Genomic DNA, 26,363 nt, shown 5'->3' with positions numbered 1-26,363 from the left:
TGTTGCAAATATTTCGTCAAACTTACACACCGTTTTATACAAATTTATTAGAAGTACAAGTCTATAGTCCCTACAAAAAACCTTATAAAGCCTCACAAATTTATGACAACAAATATTTTATAATTCTACACCGTAACCGGCTCCAGCCGACACACAATATTGTCTTTGCGTCTTACCGCGTAAGAACAATTAATTTTTATTCAAGATTAATATCAAGCCTTAAACTTTATCTACCAACGTGATAATGCGACGGGGTCCATTAGGGAGATAAATAAAGTAATAAAACTTTCATTTTATGAATTACTTAACAACTTAATTACAGTGATTAACACAAATTACGGCAGCATTAGATAGCGTGGTCGGTCAAAGGCCGCGTCTCCGACAGGCGCGAACGCTTTGTGCCTATGTGATAAATGTGAAGACGATTAGACGTCTTTAGATTGCTTTCCGCCGGAGTAATGCGACAAAGATACGTGACAAGCTAAAAAATTAAAATAATTCGTATCTTTTTTAATGTGCAGAAGAGAGCTTCCCAACTAAATTAATTAACTACAAAAAGACAGAAACAAAAACAAAACAATAAATCAACCAGCACAAGATTAACGTATTACTATTCCGATGACAGATTTCCTCCTGTCGCGTCGTCTTCCCTTGTCTTTAAGTAGCTTTTTATATGGAAGGAAATAATAGTATTTATTGTAAATGTTGAAGAATGCGCGGAGGATTTCCGTGAAACAATGGCCGCCTGGACAATGGACGGTGGCGGGCGCACGTGCGTACCCATTGTATTCATATGTATGTGCATAGCCGAGCCTACTTGGTAACAATGCTCTATTTAAGATCAGTCCACCCTTCAGTTTTCTTAAAAGAATCTTGCTAGATTTTCGTTTACGTTAATGTCATTTCTACCTATTGGACAAATGATAAACAACATACCTTGGTACTGGTTTCAATAAAGCAATGTTAAAACTTACTCTTGGGACTTATGGTTAATTATCCGATTAATTGTTACCCGTCCGCTCAATTAATAATTAATATCAATAACCACAATCAACTATTGTATCAATTGTTTACAAAACCGTTACAAGCTACACCGGTTTTAATAATTATCCTGCGGCACGTAAATTTCGAAGAGGTAAGTAGTTTTATAAAAACGATAATGTCAGTTGTTTCAACATGTTCACTCACGCGTACGATCTTAAAGTGCAAGCGAAATAAATCAATTTGATTTAATCGAGACACGCAATCCGACACCAATGCTTATGTAAATAAAGGCGGAATCGGGTGGGGATGACTTATCCTAAAAAAAATCTACAAATAAGTTAAAATAGTAGTTCTCTATTGTTACATATTTATAGAGAATAGTAATTTATGCACTACGCATTTTATTATAGATGCATATAACATGATTGGTTCGGGGACATGATCTAACATCAACTTCTTGTTAGAATCAAAAATGAGACAAAAACATTTCACTACAAAGTGGACACAAACAAAACTAACAACAGTATATATAATTGTTGGAAAATCTAGTTTTCGATTTATCGATCAAATCTTACAATAGAACCGTAGATAAGCATCACACATGATTTACTAGCAAGCAGACAGTCTGAACTAGGAAATAGGTTAACGCTCGTAATCCAAATCACCGTTACCTCTCAACGTATAAAACATTTGTACGATAGAGATTGCGCGATTACTTCGAGGTTGGATTACAAGGTGTCGACTCAGCAAGGCTTGGACAGCGTACAAGACCACTCGGTGTTCAAGGATAATATAGGGGGTAATGTGGCGATTCGTCCTGATTGTATAATGGAGCGAACTCGTGGCAGGCGCGTGGGTGTCCCTTTGTCATCGCCTTGGTATATCGGGTCAATTCATCTAGTTATTCTATTTAGATGTGCAGTTTGTTAATGTTAGGTTATAAGTGGATGTAAAGGCGGAAAACCGAACTTGGTTATTTTACCTCCTTTTTTCGCTGAATATATCAAGAACTAATCTTTCGTTAAGGAAAAATGCGTAGTAAATATTTTCCTCGTTCAAGATTTAGTAAACTACAGTGTTCTTATAGTAAATTAATGAATATAGAGGTAGATACAACTTTTTATAATGACACCACCATAGTGGACTGAGCTTATCCACTATACAAAAGGCTTACGTTTCCCATTGAAATAATAATATCAGCTCTAAATTATACATTGTCCCGCTGCTGGCCACAGGCCTTCTCTACTACTGAGGCCTTAGTCCACCACGCTGGTCTAGTGCGGATTGGTAGTACTTCACACACCCTCCACATTCCTATACAGAACTTCTGAGATATGTAAGTTTCCTCACAATGTACCACCACCATTGAAATACAGGACTGATATTCTTACATAACTACTGACTGACAGTCGATGTTTGTTGTAAATCAAGTTTGTACTGTGTACACTACATAACACAAGTGTCGTCCAATCAGTGCCCGGCTCCTAAGTGGCTCCATAAACAAGCGGGACACGAGCCCACTGCACATACACGTAGGTACATTATACAGGCATGCGTCACATGCATGCTGCGTGTCAGCTACCTACGCGCTACGGTAATGATGCATGAATTACTGGCCGAAATAGACATAAAAATATTTAAAGGCGTAGGTGACAAACTGGCCAGTAAATTAAAAATGATGAAAATACCGGAAGTTCCAACTTCAAAAATTATGACACTAAACAAATAAGCACAGATTCAGCATATCCCAAACTAGGTACAGAGAAATTGTGACACATTTGGATTGAAGTTATAAATATTGAAGATAGCAATTTGACACAAATTATATTCGTACTTTTGGATACGGTACTACAATTTGGATAGTAGTGTGGTAAAATAAAAAAATCGGTTAAAAGATGAATCGTGCCGATACCAAGACTGAAATTATGAACTATATTAGATAATTAAAACGAAGTTGAAACTGAATCTCTAAAACATATTGCAACACAGATGTAACTAATACGTCAAGTCCATTAATTTGACAAGTACAATAAACTGACATTGAAATCATTAACCACCGACTTACGTCATGGCTCCATCAGGAACATAATCTCAACATAAATATTTCCTTACAAGTGCTAGCAATAAATTATGAATTTTTTACTTCGGTAGTGAAGACTTGTAGCGCATATGCGCAGCTCGCGCCGCACCGTCGCCGCGCCGTCACTTCGGCGCCGATAGCAGGCCCAAAACTAAAGCTAAAGTAACACCCTTTCTCGACTGAACCTTTCCTGGCAATAAAAGCAAAATGGTCAATTGGCCTTTTTGAGCGAACATTTAAAAACGTATTTTCCAACTCACATTTTTGAGAATGCTTCTAACACTATAGAATTTTATAGCTTCCTTATCGCTTATGAACTTGGTCATCGACTTGGTTTGTTGAACTCTTAGTAGATATTAGTATTCATATTCTTTTTTTAGAAACGAAGCTCCCTAGATTCTATACACGAGCACTTTTAAAAATACCTAATTTTGTGATTATATGAAAAGTAGAAGGACCCTCTAACTTGTGAAGTCGGTTTCGCCACAGATATAATACTTGAGATTACTTGGTACATGCCTGGCGCACACATGCCATCAGGGCAAACATGTAAACTATATTCAAAGCACCATCCTGCTGACCTCTGCTCAATAAAAATCTAACCAATGCCATTAAGATAGTAGAACGTTTGTTGAGCGTGCATATGTTAAGGAAATATAGCCCTTATGGCCCATTAATCCGAGGTGAAATGGAATGTTAAGTATTGTCCAGATAAACGGAATAAGACAGAGATATATCGCCCACCCAGTGGGTTAAACAAAGACCATCATAACAAAGGCTGGACAAAAGGAGTAGCATGAGATGATGATGAAATCGGAGATACACAATGCTTTTTCAAAATTCAGTATTTCAGCCTATTCTGGCGATCCAAAATAAACTACATTTGATGTCAAAAAGAGCTAAACTGTACTCTTATATTTAAAATTACGGTCGTATTGATAAAAACTTATGCAATTCTTGCTAATACGTTTGAAATATTGGCATTTCGGATGCGGACATATTCGCCCAAATTATCAATAACATCATCTATCCGTCACCACGCCTCTCTTTTGCTTCCACAAACACTTGAAAGTTTTAAGTGTTTCGAGATCTGTTGGTGGGCCAATAAAACAATCGGTGCTTAAAATCTATTTTAGCAATATTATTTAGAAATTGACAATATTTTCGTACTCTTTTTGATGGAAACCAGAATAAGTAAATATTTTAAGAATACATAAGTAATATTGTGCTATTGCTGTATATTGAAAACTGACTACAGTAAAAGATTATAAAAACATCACCCACAATGTTACAAATTCCATTGTATAAAATGTTAATAAGCAAAACGATAAAAATAAAAGTTTTACAAGACAAAGCCAGTGTGTCGTAAAACACTCCAATTACGTGTAATTTTGTAGGCAGGGTAATTATTGAGTGGCTCGGGGCAAGGGCTCAGGGGACACTTATTCTGTGCCTCAGACCTTACGCTACAGGGCTTATCTCTTAGGTCATAAATGCTGATTAATGTGTTTATGATGCACAAGAGTTTATAATTATAAAGCTTCTTTCTTTATTCGATGATGTTATATCGGGCGTAATAATAAAACAATTGTTAAGATTATTGACCGAAGATATAAAAGATATTGTTGTGAGTACACACATGAATTATTGTTACCAAAATTATATTAGTCATCTGTCCTACATAAAATTAGCAACACATGTGTTTATAGTTTGGAATAACAAGAATGATTTGAAAACATCACCTTTTACATGTGTATTCGCAAGTTATTTTAAACTTTAAGTTATTATTATTCTTTCTCGCGACCTTGTAAAATTTTATCGCATAACCAACCGATTGCGATTAATAGTGTATCGCGTAAACATGGAATATTGCAATAAGAAACATGGGAATTACATATCGACAAATAAACTACATCGCATGCTTTCACGTCAACGGAATCGTGGGAACATAATGCTTGATCTAAATATTTATCCCGGCCATACAAATTGAGGTTGTAAAATGTCGATAAGAACTCTCTAAATAAATTTGGATGATAGATATCTGTGTGTAAACAGAGATATATTGAAATAATATCAGCCGTGATGGGAAGGTGCGTTTGATCCAGTTCACGTATGCTGATCACGTGAGCTGCCTTTATCACATTTTGACGTTCATGTACGGGAAGATACGCTGGATTGGAAGGTCTGGGGATTGACTTTACCGATGAATATTTCTAATCATAGACTTATGGTTTTTGTCTCACAAATTTCTTTACACACAAGGCCAGGAGTGTGCGGCTCAACTCACGAGGTTAATAATATGAGAAGTATCAATGAATTATTAATTATTTCTCATGTTTACGCGTATGTTCAATTGAAATAAAGCTACTTAACGGTTTTTTGTTTATTATTACTCTTTTATGTGCTTTTCACTTTCTTTTATTATACACCTGTCTCCGTCCTCTCTACACCACCCGAAGGCTGACTGGGAGAGAATGCCCATGGCATTAAGTCCGCCTGTATACCATGTGTACAAAATGTAAAATAAAAATAAAATTATTTTTATGCCATTTTTAATTACTTAAATAAAAATGTTTATTCCTACGACTGTTTGGAAAAAATGTTAACTTACATACCAAAAACTATATCCTCCTTAAAAATAATTTTGTCTGTTGATTAAAGGCTATTCAATTAAAGCCTCCAAGGTCTTTATGTTAGTAGCTTATTTGGAGACGTAAAAAGTTAACAAACCAATTCTCGTATCATTAGTATACATAGTGACTGTATCAAAATATAGGTAGTCATGAATATATCATTAATCATCGTTGTATTTGTATCGTGTAATGATCTATTTGTCCTTCTACTGACAGCGAACCGTGCACGAGCAAAAAACATTTGTAGATCAGTTTCCAAATCATCTAGAGATAGTTGCTGGAATGACTATGACGTAGCCCACGAGATTTAAAAAAATCGACGTATTTAATTTGTTTCAAAAATCGCGTGAAAAAAAATATTTTAATAATTAAATACGGCAAGTGAATTAGTTTTGTTAAACTCGACAAGGATTTTTGTGAGTATCGTGAACTTATATTATTGAAGCGTTTCTCTCTAGAAGTAGGTAGAACAATATTATGTTAGCATAACTGATGTTCAAGGCAATGTTTATCTACCCAGTAAGATTGGCATCATTTAACTGATACGGTGGTAAATCGCTCTTCGCATTAGACGTGATTGGGATCCCGGGTTGCTGGTCATATCCTACCAACTTTGAAATATTAGATCAGTTGGTACTTTTACTGATAAATAAAGCTTTCGTATTCGTCCGATATTCAAAAAGTAATACAAATCTAAAGAAAAGACATGACGTATTTACGGCAAATATAACTTCATAAACGCTGTGACCTTCTAATATAAATCGTTCTTAAGCCAAACAAAGTTGTATCAAATATAAGTCCATCAATCAATAAATATGTCCAGTATCCTGGAATATAGGTAAGACACAATAAGGATGCCTTCACATGGTCCAGTGATATGTAGATAAGCGCAGTTTACACGGTGTTATCATGCAGGGCCCTTATTCTGTATGATAGTGTAAACGCGTAACGCGGCCGTGTCATGTTATCTTCGAGAAATGTGCGTGGAATGGTATTCTGTAAGCCAAATTTCTATAGTCCTAAACATGATGCGTTGTGTTAAGTGCTTGTTACGCACTGTCAAAATACCGTGCGGGATAGAGAATAAGGCCCCAGGTTGACAGTTGAGCGACACGTTCTGTCAAGTTGATGGCATCGCTGCATCCTGCATTGAATGTTAATACTGTATTTTGACAAGGTCCTGGCGTGCCGGTAAATAAATATATTTGCAAATTGATTTGGCAATTTTAGTTTAGACGTTTTGGAATAAGATCTCTTTTAAGTTAATCATTCTGCTACTGCGTAGGCAATAATATTTTACAGTGCATTATTTATTTCACCAATAGAAATAGGTACGTAAGCAATGGGGACACCCGTTTTCATTATCTTTATATTTAATAAAAATACTTCACCTCGATCTTCAAATCATTACTTCCACGACCGAATTCGCGGAATAATCACCATATTCTAAAAAAACATCCATAAAAATAATTACTTGCTATAACTGGATATTTTATACGAAAATAATTGCCAAATATATCTGCAGGCAATAATAAACATTTATGCAACAGATTTCATTTATGTGATCTATTTCGAATAACGGTTAGAAGCTGATTGTAATTACTACTATTAAACATGATGTAATGTTTTGCGATCACTAGCGCGTTCGGACATAATATCATTTATAATCATAATTGCTAAATAAACGTTTGAAGAGCTTCTATAATCTATAATATTTTGAATTTGTGAAACCAAAAATTGGGGTAGTATATAAACTATTGTGCTGATCTGATTGATTGACATATACTACAGCCTTATCTCTCTATCATATTTTATATACGTTTTCTTACTCCATTTCGTTGTACAGCATAGCCACCTTGGTAAGATTTTCGATAGCACCGTCCCGCATATCGTCGTTCTCACACGCCACCGCACGTAGAATACGCAAAAAGCCGTGAGAAAGGCACCGTGCGGTTTGCAACATGAATACTAACTTTGTTACTTTTAATTTCATTGCCCTATTTATTCAGTCACTTTCCATAGAGAACTTTGACCGTGTACGTAATATTTATGGCGCACGTTTCTAAGTGTTGCAAATCACGTGGTTACACAATAATGATGTTTATAGCCGTATTGGCATTAACATAATTTCTCATAGCGTCGATGCGGACTCGATTATTATAACGACCAAACCAATTGCTTTAATAACCATATCAATAAATATGCGAGCACATATTTTCGAATTTATGCTTGCAGATATATATTTTTTTTAGGTTGTCCAGCCATGAAGGTCCTTCTATTTAATAAGTGTGTCATAAGTATCAACTTACTTTATAATTTACTGTTTGCAGTCGTTAATATGGAAACTTATGTAAAACGGTAATGACTTATTATAGATACCGGTTATTAGTACTAATAGTTAGATTACATCATCAATCATTAGATCTCGATCGAGGTTTGCAAAGTAAAACCATCATAAATCTATTCATACAGAGCACACGACACGACGGGAAAACACTAGTTAAATTAGAAAGCACATAACCGCAAAACGTAGGAAAAAATTAATTGCTAGGTATAGATTATGTGATAACTGTGAAAGTAAATTAAACCTTATGGTCATAGATAGAGGTGCTACGCGATATGCGATATCTATCATCTGTAGCGGTCCTATCTGTTTTTGTCTATTAATATGAAGTTTCATCCGCGTTATTGCTCTTTTCATTGATTCATTTTTTCGTTGATATATCGTCTTATGCAAACTGCTCAATCGATTGCTTGTATTTCATTTTTTGTATCAATCACTTTAGAATTAACTTATATAACAAGTTAACATCATGTTCATCAGTTGTCTCAATTTACTAACGGTTTGATTACATCAGCTGTTAATTAAACTTCAAACTGTTCGTCTGGTAAGATCGGCTTACGTAGACCCAAGGCTCACGACACTCAAATAATAATGATTAATTTTCAAATGACATCAGGTTTCTATCTACGATCTTACGATTAGTAGCTACTATCTTTATTTTGTTAACGATTATTATTCCCAATGGTATCAGCAATCATCTTATTTTTATCATTATATGGGGAAAGTTTATTCTAATTTAGCGATTTAGCTTTCGGGTTTTAAACTGAATCGCTATTAATTTTTGTGTGATTTTATAAAAAAATACTTAAAAAATCTCCACAAGAGACCACGCTCAACTTTCACCAAGGCCTGAGCGAGCGTTTAAAACTAAAAAACCGAGTAAAAACAATGTCTCGCGCTTCTTGCCATTTAGATGATTAAAGTTATTTCAAGCCTCATAGATCACAGATTTTCCACTCTGATATCGACGGTGCCGTTATAAAAACAGTGTCCCGTGGCTAAAGTATTACGGAATCAATGAAGGCTTTATCGAGCGTGATCTCGGTGAGATGGCAACAAAAGTGAGGAATGCACCGTCGCCTGAATACTCGCCCGCCTGAGAGGGAAGCCCTTGCAAAGCCATTAGATTTACCAAAAATTAGAGTTATTTAATTTGAAATATATAGGGCCATGGAATTAAAACAAACTGCCAGCTAGGTACCGATTTTATTATTTAATAATTGCTAGTAAGTTGTATTTGTAATAATTTGTCGAGAAATAAAATATTATATATATTCGCAACAATTCGAAACTAATTGCTCATAGCACAACGTAAACCAATACGCATTTATGGGCACGGAAATTGACGTTTGAAAGTAGTCACAGCAAGCTGCGTACTAAAAGCACGACATCCACTAAGTTACTATCTGTAACATAAATATTGTATAACAAAACTTCTCTATTATTCATATTACATTTATTGATATAAATTGTTTTATTTCGAATAACATTAATTGTATTAGAACAATATACGATCTATCACTTATGTCAAATGATAGATCAGTGCGAATTTACTCCTATATGGTATTCGTATGTGTGTGTAAAACAGAACAACAAAAGCTCTACACGAGCCCTTAATAGCTAGAGGCTTTGCGTAGGGCTGCCAACTAGAGCAAGTAATCGTAGTGTTAATCACGATTTAATGCCAGTCAAAATATATGCACTGCCAAGGTATGCTATCGATAGATTCGTGAGTCATTTGTCAAAAATGAATTAATGTCAATACGTATTCTTTACACAGAAAAATGTAGAGTCGTGCAAACTTTATAAATGATAGATATTTTACCTTTAATCACTATTAACGATTCCAGTAAGAACATTAGAAAATATAAAAGACTGGCTTTGTAGATAACTGAAAAAAATTACAAAATTGCTCAAACATTCTACTGCTCGTAAGTTTTACCGATAAGGCCTTTTGATATAGGAGATAACATAATAGAACTTCAAATTTAATAGCGCGACAACCCTAAACTAGACTGAGCTGGATCTACGTACAAGAGCGCAGGCTGGTCATGATACTTTCCGCATTGAGATTGCGTGCCGCGTGCCCGCCGGCAGCGGACAATTTATAGCTCGGCGGAACCGCGGCTCGGTACATGCTTGTTATTATTTAACGGCAGACCCTGGACGGATTGCGCCCCCGGCCATCTGCACTACGGATAGGTGTATCAACCAATGTCCACTGACCCACAACTGCAGAAAAAATGCATTAAAATGCAACCGATGTGTTGGTTAAGTATACGACGGCGCACTTCAATCAGGTTGTTTTGTTTGTCTCTTAATTATATAAAAGAATGGTTTGTTGATAAATTGCAAGTGTGGTATATCAATGAATTATAAGAAGGCGTTAATAATATATGTAGATGTGATAAAAGTAAAACAATTGCTTTTAGTTTGAGTAGCTTCACTGATCCGAAAAAATAGTCTTCATTTAGCAAATATGCGGCTACATCAGCTATTTCCAAACTCTTAAAACCCACAAGTAACCGCAGACCATCCCATTCCATAAACCGCCAACCTAAATACGAAACCAGTCGAGTAATTACCACCAAATTCAGGTACTACCAAATCAGTCATTCAAATGCGCACTTCTCTATATACGGACAAGTAATTTTTTATCTCGCGAGTTATTTGAATAAAGTCATAGCGGTGTCCGGTGTCGTGTGCTATGCCTTACAGGGCCACGTGTGGTGTAACTATATGACGTTTTGCCGACCATACTCGTGTACGAAGAGCTATCCTAATGCGTCCATATAGAGTCGGAACAGGTTCGAGCGAGCGAGAACAGCTAAGCGCTAGGATATCTGACTCCTTCAGTCGACCGGCCTTGTGGCACGCGCCGCCGCTCGTATTATTCCATTTGATTTACCGACCTCATTAAAATACGTACAATCCTAGCTGTGAGCAATAGAAATCTATGCAATCGTGAATCAGACCACGCCGACTGCCCACTGCATACATAAAATAGATGCAAATCTTGTTCATTTTGCATTGTTTCGCTCCGATTTCTCTAAACTTGTTTTATGAGATTGATGTTAAAATGTATCAAAAGTTCTAAGCGATAGTTGTAGACCTTCAAAGAGTCATAAGCATTATTCTTAAGTCGCCGCGATAGTACAGAATAAATTAAAATGTTTAATGCACCGATAATTGGAGCGTAAACGTTTAATTAAATATTTATTAAGCCATCAATGCGACTGATTAAAAGATCATTTGAGAAGTAGATTAAAGTAATCTTAATAACATAAGAGAAAGTGATTAGAATAATAATATAATTATTCCTTTATCATTATTCCATTATGTGGTAAAAGTATAAAACGATTATACACTATAAAATATTCAGTTACGAGCCATAAAATAGATAAATCTATAAAACTTAGAAACGAAGCAACTAAATATATATACATAAAAGAGTCCTGAAAGGTAATGACTAAATTATACTATGACGGTAAAGTAAATCAAAGCCCAAAAAAATCTAAAAAAGCATCAGTTTCGCGAACTCATTTAAAACCCAAATATGATAAGTCGTTTGGAAGTGTGGACTCACCAAGTGCAGGAATTGGGTCCAATTAGTGTAATTCTTTGAACGAACATAATAAATTAGACGAGATGACATTCCACTCATGGCACTAAACGAAATGTTTAGATGTTTTATTTGTGGCCAAACAATGTCTCATTAGTGCGGTTTCGGACACCGCCCTGTCGACAAGGCTTATAACAGAGGTTGAATTATTAAAATGTATTTAAAAAGATTCAAAATATCTTGCCGTCACTAATGTAGAACTCAATATTGATTCCGTATTACACAAATAAGTGTTATGAATACGGAAAAGTCAATACAATTACGAAACTAAAATTAGCTTACTTAGAAACCAATTTGTAAATTGTTTTAACACCGAAATCTTGGAGTTACAACTTAAACCTTAAGATCATGTAGACCTACGAGACATATTAGAACGTAGTTATAATAATTCAAATCTAACAGAAATGGCAGATTGTAAATGTCCAATAATAGTAAAAACCTATCATGAAACATTCAAACGCAATTACAAGAGATCAACACCAATTAAAATTGATAAAAGCGAGCGGTTCTATAAACTATTAAATAAACTCAAATTATACCTCTTACGATCTTAAATTCTGATTTACGACCAGTTTTCGAATTTTATGAACTGTTCGAATTATATACAATGGCGGTTTGAATGCAGAAATATTTAGCTAACTGGTACTGAATAAAGATGGATATAAATGGCTTTCCATACAAATTGGACTTGATAGAAAGTTCTAGTAATTACTGCAATTAAAAATAAAATTATTTATCACATAACATTAATTAATGGCCATCTTGAAGAACGAACTTTTTAAAACCAATAAAAAAAACAAAAGACAGAAAATGTCGTATCAATATCTCCTAAAAAATATTTCGTTGCGTACATTTATTTTGGTAAATACTCTATATCCAACTTCAATACAAACCTCTTTTGTTGGAATTCATAACCAGGAGTTTGAGTCACAATATTCAAGTATGGCCGAGCAGCGGTGAACTTGTTTAGAAACCACTAAATTCCAACACAATAAGGCACAAACGGACCCTTGTCCCTTTGTTCACGCTGCGCAAATAAAATATTTTGACCACGCACCTTATTAAATCGACTCTGTCCTATACAAACATTGTTTTTGGCTCGAAAGATGATACTGGGTTTATTTTTGTTATCAAAAAGTCAATGAAAAATATTATTTATTGTATTAAATGCGCAAATGAATAACCAAGAATTAATATTAAGATATATTGAAATTATAGGATATCTTTGACCAACCGACTAGTATAGTTTAAAAAATACATTTACATATTTAAAATGCATCAAACAAAACGGAGGTGCTAACAGTCAACAACTTAGGAAATGCTGGAGTGACAATGTAAGTAAATTTATGGATCCTGTACTTTAAATAGTAACTAGACAACAATGTCCTACACAAACTCAACCAAAAGTACATAAAGCATCCGCCTTGAGGTACATAAGTTCAGTACACTGGACATGACACCTCTTCTCTATGCTTTGCTACTAATGTGTGCACCGCAGTGGCCGCCTGTTTACCTATCTCGTTAGTGTCCACGCCTACGGTTCCATCGGCATATCCAAACATGAAGTAATAACGCATTCTACAGCAGATGTAAACTATTTTCTTTTTATGATTGGCAGGATGACTGCTTCGGCAATCGATAATCGACTTAAGTGTTGTTCTTAGTCAACTATTTCGGTTGTTATGCCGTCTTAAACAACCTAGATTACTATTATCATAACTAGAGCCATCCAAGCATTTTAAGCGTTCAGTTAAATCACGATCAACCTTTCCTGCCAATTTAAATACCCAATTTGTAAAATATCTGTGTTATTCACGTTTTCAAAATTATTGAGGAATTTGATTCGTTAGGTATTAATTGTGTTTTACAATAGAAAGGGGAAATTGATACCAATACGTTCTTTATGGCTTCTTTCTCAATATAGGAAGGTCAAAGAGATATTCGCAAGACATAAAGGTGACCTTGTAGTATAGAACATATTGACTGTTGTTATAGGATAATAAATGCTCTCAGTTATTTCTTATAAGAAATTAATGCATATAACCCCACAAGGAAGAGAATATACGAACTTAGTCTGTTAGAATGCTAATGTACTAATATTATGTGCCGAATGGAAAATTTCCTACATTTTAAAGTTTAACTAGCCGTTCTGTTTAGCCCAAGTTAAAATAAAGTGATAAGTTGTCTTTATAATTTCGCAAAAAACACGCCTTATTAACGAAACAAGTAGCTATATTCGGTGAATAAGGTGCGAAAACTTATAAAAAGTTGAAAATAGGTTTTTAGAGTGAGGAATGATCAGCAATCAGTAAGTCAGCAAGGACATCAATCTTTATATCACGTATCGCTCTAATAAATGCTCTCATCAATCATGTTGAGTATGTTTACCGGGAACTGATATCCTTAGGGCTGCCAACGTTCGCGGAATTAATGACTCCTGACGCTGTAGTCTCGTTAACGCTAATAGGAAACAAAAATAATGTATTGGAATGACATAACCTAACGATGAGTCTATAACGACTTTAAAGTTAGCGTTAACGATTATAAAAAGGAGATGGCTGCGTCTGATATTAAATTGTAATTGATTTGTTTTGGAAATTATTTAAACTAAAACAAATACACAACACGCATACAAGGGGTATACAGAGGCGCAATCAGGGCATCCACTTTTTGCCAAGTGTTTTCCGTTCCATTATGTGATAGGGGGGAAGCCTTTCGCCATATCGGACACAATTCTTGACTCTAGGCTTATACTGAGCGAAAGAACCCAACACTTTGCCCGACCCAGGATTCGAGCTCAAGACCTCATAGCACTAGCGCATGTAGTACAATTACGCCACTAAGGCAGTCATTATTTTGACTACATACAACATATAAGGTTTTGGGTGCCAAATTCCCTCATATAAATAACCTTATTGTTCAGATCCTTCAGAAAAGTATTAATATAGATAAATTCATTATTACCCTACAACTATAACTTCTTTCTAAAAACCCTATTTTATCTTAGCATCATTTTGAAAACATTTCAAATCATGAAAAATCTCGTATTCTTTCAACTATAAATAAAATATCATTTTATTGCAAAAACCCTGGAAAGTCGATCAATTTTACTTGGCAACTCTATCATTGTGGGTAGGCGTAGAATGTCGAATGTGTGTATTTTTTGTTCGCCATGCGATGCGCGCCCGTGACGAAACGATGTCTAATGCAATTTTGATTAGTCGACACCGGGACGCCATAAATGTCGCAATTACTACCGATTTAATGTAGACATTATTTTTTACTGCCCCACGGTATGTTTACAATAGATACGACAGTTGTTTATTGCTTTTATAGACGCAACAATTTGAAATTCAAAGTGTTCGGTGTGTCTGTCTTCGTTTTATTATTCGGTTTATTGGCGACAAGCAATACATCTTAGCTAGATGATACATTTCACAATCATACATAATGATCTATATTGTCTTACTAAATTCAAAATATAAACACAAAAAGCACAGATTACTATTAAGTAAAAGATCAAAAAACCAAAACAAACGAAGGCGATATGCGCCATATTCTGTCTACTGACAATTACGGGCGTTTCAATTAAAGAAGAACATTAAAAGCCGTATACTCGTAGGTAACTTGGGAATTTTTTGACTATATTACCTACTACTTGACTGCCTCGGTGGCGTAGTTGCTCTGAGGTCCTGGGTTCGAATCCCGGGTCGGACAAAGTGATATTTGGGTTTTTCTGCTCAGTATCAGCCCGGAGTCTGGAATTTGTGCCCGATATGGCGATAGGCTTGCCCCCTATCACATCATGGGACGGAACATACTTGGCGAAAAGTGGGTGCCCTAGTTGCGCCTCTGCATACCCCTTCAGGGATAAATGCGTGATGTTATGTATGTATGTATTACCTACACGGCTATCAAAGCTGTCCTTCGAGAAGAACGCCCCTAATTTCAGAATAACTTATATGCCGCAGTATATGGAATAGTGCGCCCTGACTATATAATGTAAACTTGTGTAACAATATAAGATTTTGTCTCGCATCGACACGCGACAGGCGCTGTACACGCAAAACTATTGTAACCTCAACTTTCACTAGAACAATGGCAGTCGGATCACGAATTATACAGTAACACCGTTACTAAAGCTCACGTCGGCTCATATAGTTGTTTAGGATTAAATTGTACAAATATATGTGTAATAAGTCTTATTAGAATGTGTCATTAAAACAAGAAGTTATTATTTTTTAAATGATACATCTAACAAAATTTTATATCGCTAAAGTTGTTCGTAATGCAAAACAAAAGGATCTACAAACCGAAATCTACTGGAGGGATATTTTTGGCTCTTTTTACACAATACATCAAATAATTATTTTAAAACGTCCGACACATACACAAAAAACAAAATTGATTTGAACAGACAGCTATACACTTCTCATATTCAGATATTGATTAATAAATTAACAAACCAATTGGTATAATGATAAGAAAAATTACGACCTTTTTGACGTCAGCTGCCTCTGGTCAAAAAAAATACGGAAGAAATCTTGTTACGTCCTGACGCGGTTTTTCTTTGGCAGTGCGGAGTCAAGTCACGCATCGAGGCCGCGAGTACGGGCATGCAAGCTGTTACATCTCAACGACTAATCGATTGCACCAAAAACTGCGGCGAAATATCTGTGTACACTTTTATTTGTATGTAACACTCAAAGAACAAGGAGGTGATGTAAGCTATTGACCATAAGTGAAAGATCCCTCCTAGTTGAATCGAGAGATCGGCTAAGTGCGCAGGACATATCATAGTGCGCAAGTGTGTGCGCAATACATAGGTACACTCTTTGTTCCTTCACTCTCACAGTCCGGTGAGACGGTAATCCGAAATGAATGTACAGAGATCAGGTGCAGGAACGGCTTTACGTGCTTTCCGATCTACAGTTGAGTAATTTTTAAAATGGAAAAACCTTGTCGTAATTATTTTGACCCGACACGAAATTTGAACCCAGAACATCGGCGCGGAAGTCGTACTCGTACCTCGTACGCATTACAACTAGACCACCGAGATAGTCAACATAAGTATGTCAGCAACCATATCTATTTCAAATATGTATTCTTTTTTTTTTTGTAGCAGTTATGGTTTATGTTTTAGCTATAATTTATATAAAGAGTATTGAGGAATTCGATGAAACCGTTTTAGACGTGACGGCATTTAACTTTTAGCCAAGTTATAAATCTATAAAACCTCGAGCGTTACCCAAAGCCTTTAACATAAGTAAATGTACATAATGACCACACGATATGTAGAAGGTGCGAACTCTAAGGGTGGGTATACACGAGGCGTGAATGCTAACACCCTGACCAAACACGAAGGTGTGAAAAGCCTCGCGTGGTAGCTAAGCCGACCGGCCCATAAATCCGGCCGCCGGCCTGTCCCTAACGCGCACTCGTAATGTATTTCATATTTAATACGCAGCAACATATCCCCGACACATTTGGATATGGAGTCTGATTTAAAGGAAAAGAAAACTAGTTTTTATCAAAGTTCGAGCAACAGGATGAAAATATTACCGCTTGGTAGCAGGAAAATGAAGCCGGTTTAAAGCTACAGAGTCTCTTCACATGTTTTAGTATTATATAAAATCTATATAGTTGCAATTCCACGATTACCAAATCAAATATTTTACAGTTATAGCACCTAGAACCAACGCTTTATTACTGCAATTTAATATAATTTTTAGTCAGCATATAAAATGCAATTCAAAAGCGAATCATATTTCGTCATAGGCGACAGAAAGTGAGTTTCAAAAATAAAATCAAAACAGCTAACGAGCGAACAACAGCAGTTCAAAATCGCTCGCGTCGCCTCACTGCCGTATAGAATGACTACCGTATTGAATTACAGTCACTAGTGAAGCATGCCCTGAGTGCATTCAGCTGGAATTAAATACATTAACAAGAGACCTTGTCGAAAATAAACGAGTAGCAACACAAATCAGTCAGCGTTTATGGTTTAGAAAAATATTTTCACATAAAATTACCAAATATACAGTTAATAATAAATGTCTATAAGCTCTTGTTTTTACATCATCGTTATACGATAAATATCTACCGAAACCATATATATTAAAGAGGAAGATGTGTACCAATAAACAGCTCCAAAAATAACCATAACTTCCAAAAGACAAAGAGTACATAACTCCGAGTTTCCAAACTATTTACTGGTTATTAAAGACAAGTCAGCCAATTTACCCTTTATCGGTATAAAATCTGTAATAAACGTCAGCAAGCGGCTCTCAGAGTACCCATTGTTGTGTCGCCATCGATATAGGCTGGAGGCTGCAAAATAAATAAAATCCAATATGATAGTGGACGTCCAATTTATGAACCTTTTGTTTTTAAACAAAATACTGCCCATGACAGACGACTACTCCTACGAGCTCCTTTCCAAACGTCTTGTGAATTTAACTTCCTAGCTGGTCTTAGCTATTTTAGGAAAACAGAGGCAAAAGTTAGTATAAGGGAAATTATCTTTTTACAAAATAGGAATAATAACGGAATCAAAATGAATGAATTTGTAAACCTTCCACTCCTGGCAGATTTTTTTAACATGCATAGTCTTCTAAATCCTAACTCGTTAAAGTTAGATAACGCTTATACAAAAGCTGCATAAATACGCATGCAGACATCTACCGAAGAAAATAGCAGGCTATTTTTTAGCGGTCGAGATTGCAAAGGGCTATAAATGGCACAGCGAAGCCTGCGGCAGTTGCCATTTGCAATCGGTTATGGAACGACTACAGACCTCTTTTTACATTATAATCGGTCGGTCTTCGTCTTACTCGTTTTTTTGTTATCCAGATAAACGACGGCCGTACCAAACGGTTATGCAAAAATTTCGGGCATCCGACGCCCAAAAATTTTGCGACTTATGCTCACGAGAACTTATTAAACGATGCATCTCATTTTTGGGCGCTTTTTACGCTGATTTCTTAAGGATGTAACGCGTTTGGTGAATCGACAGATGGACAGGGACAGCACGGCGCTGCGTCCGGGGTCCAAACCGGACCTCGGCCCATCGCATGATCAGAGTCAAATTACGTCGCGTCGCGCCTCGGCTCAACTCGTGCCGCCTCATTAGCGACGTAAATCATTAACATGTATTCTGCATAATGCATACCAAATTTTTAGTGGCTTTAAGGTGGACGTTAAATTCTTACGAATTGTAAAATGTGACAAATGCGTAATGTTTTCTATTCGACAGGCATGGCCGTGACAAGGGAATATAATATATTGAGTATCATAAGGAAATACATTCAAATGAAATATTATAATTTGACAGCGTGCCGACGAAATCCGACGACATTAAAATGCGGCTCGTGCGGCGTGCGCCCGCGCCGCGCCGCGCCGCACCATCACTCATAATGGACCAAACGCGCTTCATGCATTATTCAACTGGTCCCGCTGATCCCTAATGCCGACGTATTCGGCAAAATCACTGCTTCGACTAATGGCTTTCGGGGAAGGACACAAGAAGTTTGTATAAATACAAATTTGATTCGAGACGATAGTTTATAATTATCACCCGTCTGCGTAGGATTATAGTAATGTTTTTAAACAAAAACTTAAGTTAAACGTTGGATGATTATTGAAATGACAATAAATATGGATGAGTCTATCCTTGTTTGCAGTGATGTACAATTTTATAGCCACGCCATCAAGTTACAATACAAGGCGAGTTTTATAGCAGCCATGTGCAGAAAGAACAATGTTGTATTCAATGGTATATTACGGCAGAATAATAATACATTGATCAATAATTAGCATCGATTCCTCTTACAATTACCCGTAGTTACACCTCTGCAATTAACGCACTACAGAACAACGCCCGTGCCTGCGCGAACCAATTGAAAAAATAAACAAGTGCAGCACAAAGAAAGCCTTCATCCGACCTGCCCACACAACACCGACCTACAATTTGCTGTTAATTACTCGGTTTTCTTACAAAGAATTGTTGTTCGATGAAACGACACAATCGAAGTGCACTCCAATAGTTACAACACCAAGTTCCTGCGCTATCTCAAATTGAGATAAGAAGCAAAATTGCCGTATAAATTCAAATAAAGAACAAGTCTGTTGTAATGGCGCGCTAGGATCTAGGCCAAAATCATTACAACAATCAACGCCAAAAAAACTTGTGAACGTTACTGGCGGCCATAAACATAGACATAGAACGTTCTGGAACGACAAAAAGATAAGGTACATCTAAGTGGACATGTGGCTCGGCGTTGAGTTACTATGCAGTAACACTAACAGACATTATTATCTCATGTGATTGGAGCTCGAGAGCATATAAAAATATTTCTATAAGCGTAACCCGGCCTTTATGGACTCCAAATATAATAACGATAGGCAAGTGTCTTGGGAACCGTCACTAAATAGACTAGCTTAATTAATTACCATTAAAAAAGCAATTAGGCATGTAAAAACGTCTTCGGCAAATCCAGATGTTATCAAACAAAAATAACTACTTGTGATTTCTCTTCTTTTAAAAAAATGCCGATTCGCTTCTCGGTAAGAAAATTTGACGCAAGTGGATAATTCGAATATGAGTATTCTTACAAACCGGATAACCGAAAATTAAAAGATTATCAATGCTCTATTGATTCTCAAAGAATCTTTATCACGCAGGAATACATTTCATTGGAATTTCGAACATGATTTAAACATATTGCGTGTCAAGAGGAATCATTGCAAATCAATCGTCAATTAAAGCGAATTTGATAGATTTGCATCGGGCACATTCCCAGGTCGGAGCATCAACGAGCTCAATGGATGCCTAAGGCGAACGTCTCAAACGGAACACGTGTTGTTGATTGCCCTCAATTGGCGAGCGAATAAAAACAATCCTGGCTTAAAAATAACCGTGATTTCATCAGGCAACATGTGACGTTCGTTTCTCTGTTCCCACATCGCATGTGAAATGTCCTATGCTCGTAGTCCCATACCCAAATTGCTATGTTAATGACTTTGTGGAATATAGAACGTAACATCTTTCCGGAACTTGGCGTAAGTGCCATATGGGAAGCGAAGTGTTATGCCAAGCGCAAACCATTATTATCGGCACTGACCACTGATGATAGCGACATCCGCTTCGATGGCCACACCAGATATGTGGGTCAAATTCAGGAAGTAAAACCGCAAAACATATTTTTCCCATATTATTTAATAAACATGTTTCAACTAGAATGGCGTTATCGCGCTGTGGTAAGCAATGACATCAAACTACAACAGTAATGCCCTAGCCGTTATTTATGAATAAAAAATGTGAGTAATAGTCAGAATTTTACAGATTCTATGAACAGATATGATAAAAACAAATACAGCCTTCCGGTAGTAAGGCCGAGTGATGGAGTGTGTTTAATTGCATGTTCTCACACGCACTCCATCATTCCGCTTGGTCGTTTTATCATTTCTATCTACGCATCTGTACGGGGAATAGTGCCGTCAAACGTATGTTTACTGAGTACCGTACACAATGTCATATTTTACATCCGTTGCTCAGAGTGGCAAGAACAATAAGACATTAATAAAATATGCAAATGAATTAGGTGTATCGTTTTACAGGCCATTAACGAAAATAATGTTCAGTGGTAGACAGATGTTAATGACTACATGTACAAATTATTAATTTAGTAAATAAAGTGCTTAGTTTTCTATAATTGATAACATCTGCCATCGTTAGACAATGGTCTAAAATAACTTCTAGACCTTGCGTCTAGGCCTTCAATATTAACTTTTTCAGATGATGTCATTTATCTTCGGGCAATTTGCCGGAGCAAATTTAATTATGAATACGATGCAACGGACACAAGTCATATTCCATTCATAACTAAATCGAGACGTGAATTGTAAACTGCGCAGTGCAAGTTTTATTTTTTAAACATTGTTCGTTTGACACAATCATTACGCACATCCGTTGTGTCTTATGCAGTTGCGTGGGGCAACTTAATTATCCAATTATTAATCACAATTTAAACATCCGAGAATTGAAATTCTCGAAATTAAATCATACTGTAGGATCGTGCTTGATAGTGTCTCGCAGTGGCCAGTTCAATGGCAAAGTTACCCTAGAAACGTGACTAGGCCTGACCACTTGGCTTGACAATCTAGATCGATAGTTTAATAGCCGCTCGTGACACGAATGGTTTCGAGATTTCGCTGTCGGCTATTTGGAATTACTGTCGATTTTGATTAACACGATAGTTCCATCATTATTTTTCATTTAATATATTAATTAGGTTGTTGCACCGCTATAATTCTGATCTATATAAATTTCCGCCTTTCTAGTTTTCAACACAAAAGGAAAGTTAATCTGATCGTTTTATATAACGTCCTACATTTAACCAAATGTATCCGTATTTAAGTATGAATAATGTACCAGATAAATTAAAATAAAGATGCATAATTTCAGCCCCTACGTATTATCCCCAGATTCCGGTTGTTTCAAATCGCGTCAAATCACTTAGGGCACTTATCAATGAGCATTGGGGCACGTATCGTGCGAACGCGTTATAATAGGAGGATATTATAATAAACAGATCCCGGTCCCCTCGCGTTCCCTCTTCCACCGCCCTCTGGCCCTCACTAATAAATATTAATGTACGAACTTGAATGCACAATAAGCGCGATGCTGGTACATTGACACTCAATTTGGTTTTTTGTCTACACCGGTCATATCTTTTCATCTCGATTAATCTTTGTTTTCCTCGCATTACGCGAGCTACGTCAATGGCGGGAATTGAGTTCTCAGCTATATTGTCTGTTTACGACTTTGCTCTATAAAAAAATGTTGAATCGATTTCATTTCTAAGAACGCATTTGTATGATGTACTACTTTTAGTTATGGAGAACAATAAAATTGTTATCACAGATGTAACTACAGAAGTTCGCCGCGATTGCGTGCGTCATTACTCATTACGGATATACGACTAATTTAATTTGAATCTGGTGAAATTTATAAATATTAAGGAAATTTTATTTGGTTTGGTGGTTCGAATTTGGTGATGATATTAGGTCTTATGGTGTTTGATATGAAAGAGCAATTCCCAAATAATTTAGAAATAGTACTTGTAACAAAATCTATAATTCTTATTGGGAATATGCGGAGAGCATAATTAGAATACTGTTATACTCATTTCAGAAATCAACTCTTTCGAAAAAATATAAATTTCGAAAACACCCCTATCCTTTTGAAATAAACATTATTATCCAGTTCAATTAAGTTCAATACAAATGAACAATGAACCAACCCCGGTGTCCGGAAGGGTCACGTGTCCTAAACAGGGGGTGGACGAGAATATATTTCCCATCGGTTTCCCACGCCGGCCCGGATGGGAAACCCAACTTGTTGATTTTGTTACGTTTGCCCCCATGTTTCCGGCATTGCGATAATCGATCAACGCATTTATATCTATACCATCCCCTTTTTGATAATTAAGTTCTAGATTAGTGATTGTGTAGACAAGTCTCTATTTTCCGATGTTTTTTTTGAGTAATATGAACTAAGATAATTATAAAAAGAAAAAATTATTGTAATTAATTCTTAGGAATTTATTTATAAACGTAATCAACGTATTCTATTATTTCATTCGCAGGAAAAAAAATATACTCGTAAGCAAAGCGGATAAAAAATAAGTTATAAAAATTGCGCCTGCGCATATGCATGCGGACAACTGATTTGATGATCCGGTTGCGGATCGAATCCGCGGACGGACAAATGACTCAGAAAGCCTTCACACTTCACTAAAAAATACAAGAATGATAAGTAACATGGCTTAATAGTAGGGCATCTGTACCCGTCCGAATAGCGATTAACATACATGCCATACTCGCCCGATGAAAACCCAATGACTCATTCGATTAATCGCTTTTGGGGATCAGCTAATCCAAGAGGTTTTTAAACGCTGTAGTAGGACTTGAGATTGATGAAAATCTGTCATCTTGTACGTAGGTAACATATAGTTATTATTTATCCGAGCTTCCTGACAATGTACGCAAAATGATATTCCATTTTTATAAATTGCCTTAGGTATGTTTGAGCAAATAAACAGGAATGGATAAACTTAATGAATGTAAATGAAATCAGTTTGTTTACATATGTAAAAATATTGTAGACGGTAGTTACGGCTCAAGCTCTGAGCGCATCAGTGATGTAACCGCTATTATATTTAAAATTCAATTCACTTATCTCTATCAATATATTGATTTTATACATGCAAAATGATTATAATAGTTTTTTGTGTAATTATGGTTGTCTTTGATGTGTAAAATTTGTTAACCATATTTTATATTTAATTACAAACTTCATTTAACAAATCCACTACTATTCAATATATTAAATCTGTACCGGTTGCTTTTGATCTCGCAGCCACCTAAAATGAATCCATTAGTACATATTCCACCCTAAGAAAAATGTATACAAGTACGAAATATATGAATAAACAGTAATTCATAAACATTTAAGGACAAGTGTCAAAGATACGCGATTGCAAATTGTATGGTAATTATTGCTTCGTAAACGGAACGACCGCTGCAGACACATTTTGCCTACAGGTCAAGTTTATTAATCAAAATTAGACCTAAAATAAATACCTAATTTGACCTATTAGAGTTCATAGTCTGATAACATGATTGTAGATTCCCAATATTAAGCATACCCAGAAAAACATTGTAAAATTCGGCGGTAGCCACAATATTAAAAAATAACGGTTAAATTCAAAATGTGAATATTATAAATGATTTTATGTCAAAAACAGCACTTAAATCAATAACAATTAAGTTGTAAAATTTAATATAAAAATAAACCACCGTTAGTTTAAACATATTGCAAGCAACTCATAATTACATTGCGCATTTGACTGCAGTTATTGATCAATTAACTTACCATACGAATATTACTTACAAATGGCACTTTTTCTTTTACCATCGATAAAAAACATGATTCAATATTTATTAAAATATTAAGTGCCTGGTTTTAAATTATAAATGATTTTAAAACCGTGTCATACTATATAGATTGCTAAATACTAAACATAATAAAAAAAAAAACAATATAGAAACTTAAATAAACATACCTGCCAGTCCAGTCGCATTGGTCTCCGACCATAGCCGCCTCCACAATGCATATCAGTCCAAGTACAGTCCAAAAGACGCGCGCGATTTGCATCATTACAAAATTAAATAAAACAAATATTACAAACACTTGCAATCACATCACAAAACTGTTATTGTCATTGTCATGCTTTAAATGTACTAAAACATTATTTACAATTTGTAAACAAATGGAGAAACTATAAACAATATACCAACTGACACAACGTCTCAAACTCGACTGGCGGACTCAGTTAATCAACGACAAAGACAGAATATCAGGTTTTGAGTTTACTGAAGTGAGTAAAAGAGATAGCTATCAAAACACTACTTGAGTGAGACAGATGTATCTGGTTTCTCTTTCTACAACATTAAACAATTGTGACAATACAAAATAGACAGTAATCCTTAGACATAGAACATATTTTTCTACGAACCAACTAAAAAGCTTGGTAAAGCTTTTAGAATTGGCGGGAACTGTTACTCCAACTTACGTAGTACGTATCATTAACGTTGTATTAAATTGCTATCGTTTAACTTTTACTACTTGCACAACGTAGTTATATAGTAATAATTATTGTTTTAACTTTGATATCGATAAATGCTGTCTAACTATACATAATTGGTTTATATGTACGTTACTTTAGTTTGGGTTCAACCATAGCTAAATATAGAAGATAATATATTTTTCCAAAAATATGTTTTATTATACTCAGCCTTTTTGAGCAACAGAGCGTATTACCTAATTAAATATTACAATAATATAATACTTTATGCGTTAAATTATTTCTTAAATCCGTCAAAATGTTTACGCAAACGCGACTTATTTTTTATCCATACGTATAAAATTTACGGCTTCATTTTAATATCCAAAAACCTATAATAATGTGTTACTGGTAACATAAAATGAAAATAAATGAACAAGGCCAACGATTGTCGTATTTTCAATACAACTTAGATTTTATTATAACATTTAGAACCTATAAAACTTATTAGTCCTTATGCAGATCCGGAAAAACGTTCGAAGCGAACTAAAACCACGACAGGAATTGAAACAGCACCGTTCACCATATCAATCAGCTAATAATCCTGCCCCATAAAGATAACCAATTAAATTAGACAACTCTGTTAAATTATATAAGCAGGTAGATGTGGTGTATAAAACGACGTCAAACCGTATTATTATCATTCCTCTTAAGTTTTTCTAAAGTTAATAACCTACTATATTTATTTGGGTAAATCTTTGAGCCATTATGGAATAACGCAGTTTTTGCGTTACTTAAGTTTTATTCCAAAGCATTTAATTCGAAAGAGAAAGCCAATTTGTTAGACCGTTATCGACTCTGCTCAGTTTTTTGTCGGTAAACGATTTGCCGAGCGAAATGTTACCATTAGTAGGTAGTCAGTTGGGGAAGTTAGAAAGGTTAGCCCTTACAAAATAATCAGGCAGTTGAACACAGGATCCATAGACTTGTAGCGTATATACAAGATATATATTTATATCACACTATGGGACGGAAAATACGGGCGATAAAGTAGATGCCCTGATTGCACCTT

General features: G+C 35.6%; 1 protein-coding gene across 1 annotated transcript in view; it reads right to left on the bottom strand.

Moving 5' to 3' along the window:
- The window catches only part of LOC115440742 (meteorin-like protein), a 38,427-nt gene extending 13,368 nt beyond the window's left edge, over positions 1-25,059 (bottom strand). The window contains exon 1 of the mRNA XM_030165170.2: positions 24,791-25,059. Coding sequence (XP_030021030.1) covers positions 24,791-24,885 — 95 coding nt within the window. The 5' untranslated portion in view covers positions 24,886-25,059. The remainder of the gene's footprint in view (positions 1-24,790) is intronic.
- Positions 25,060-26,363: the final 1,304 nt, after the last annotated feature.

Source organism: Manduca sexta, chromosome 12 (assembly GCF_014839805.1).
Source record: "Manduca sexta isolate Smith_Timp_Sample1 chromosome 12, JHU_Msex_v1.0, whole genome shotgun sequence".
NCBI lineage: Eukaryota > Metazoa > Arthropoda > Insecta > Lepidoptera > Sphingidae > Manduca > Manduca sexta.
The sequence above is the reverse complement of the archived record's forward strand: the minus strand, read 5'-3'. Positions and strand labels throughout refer to the sequence as shown.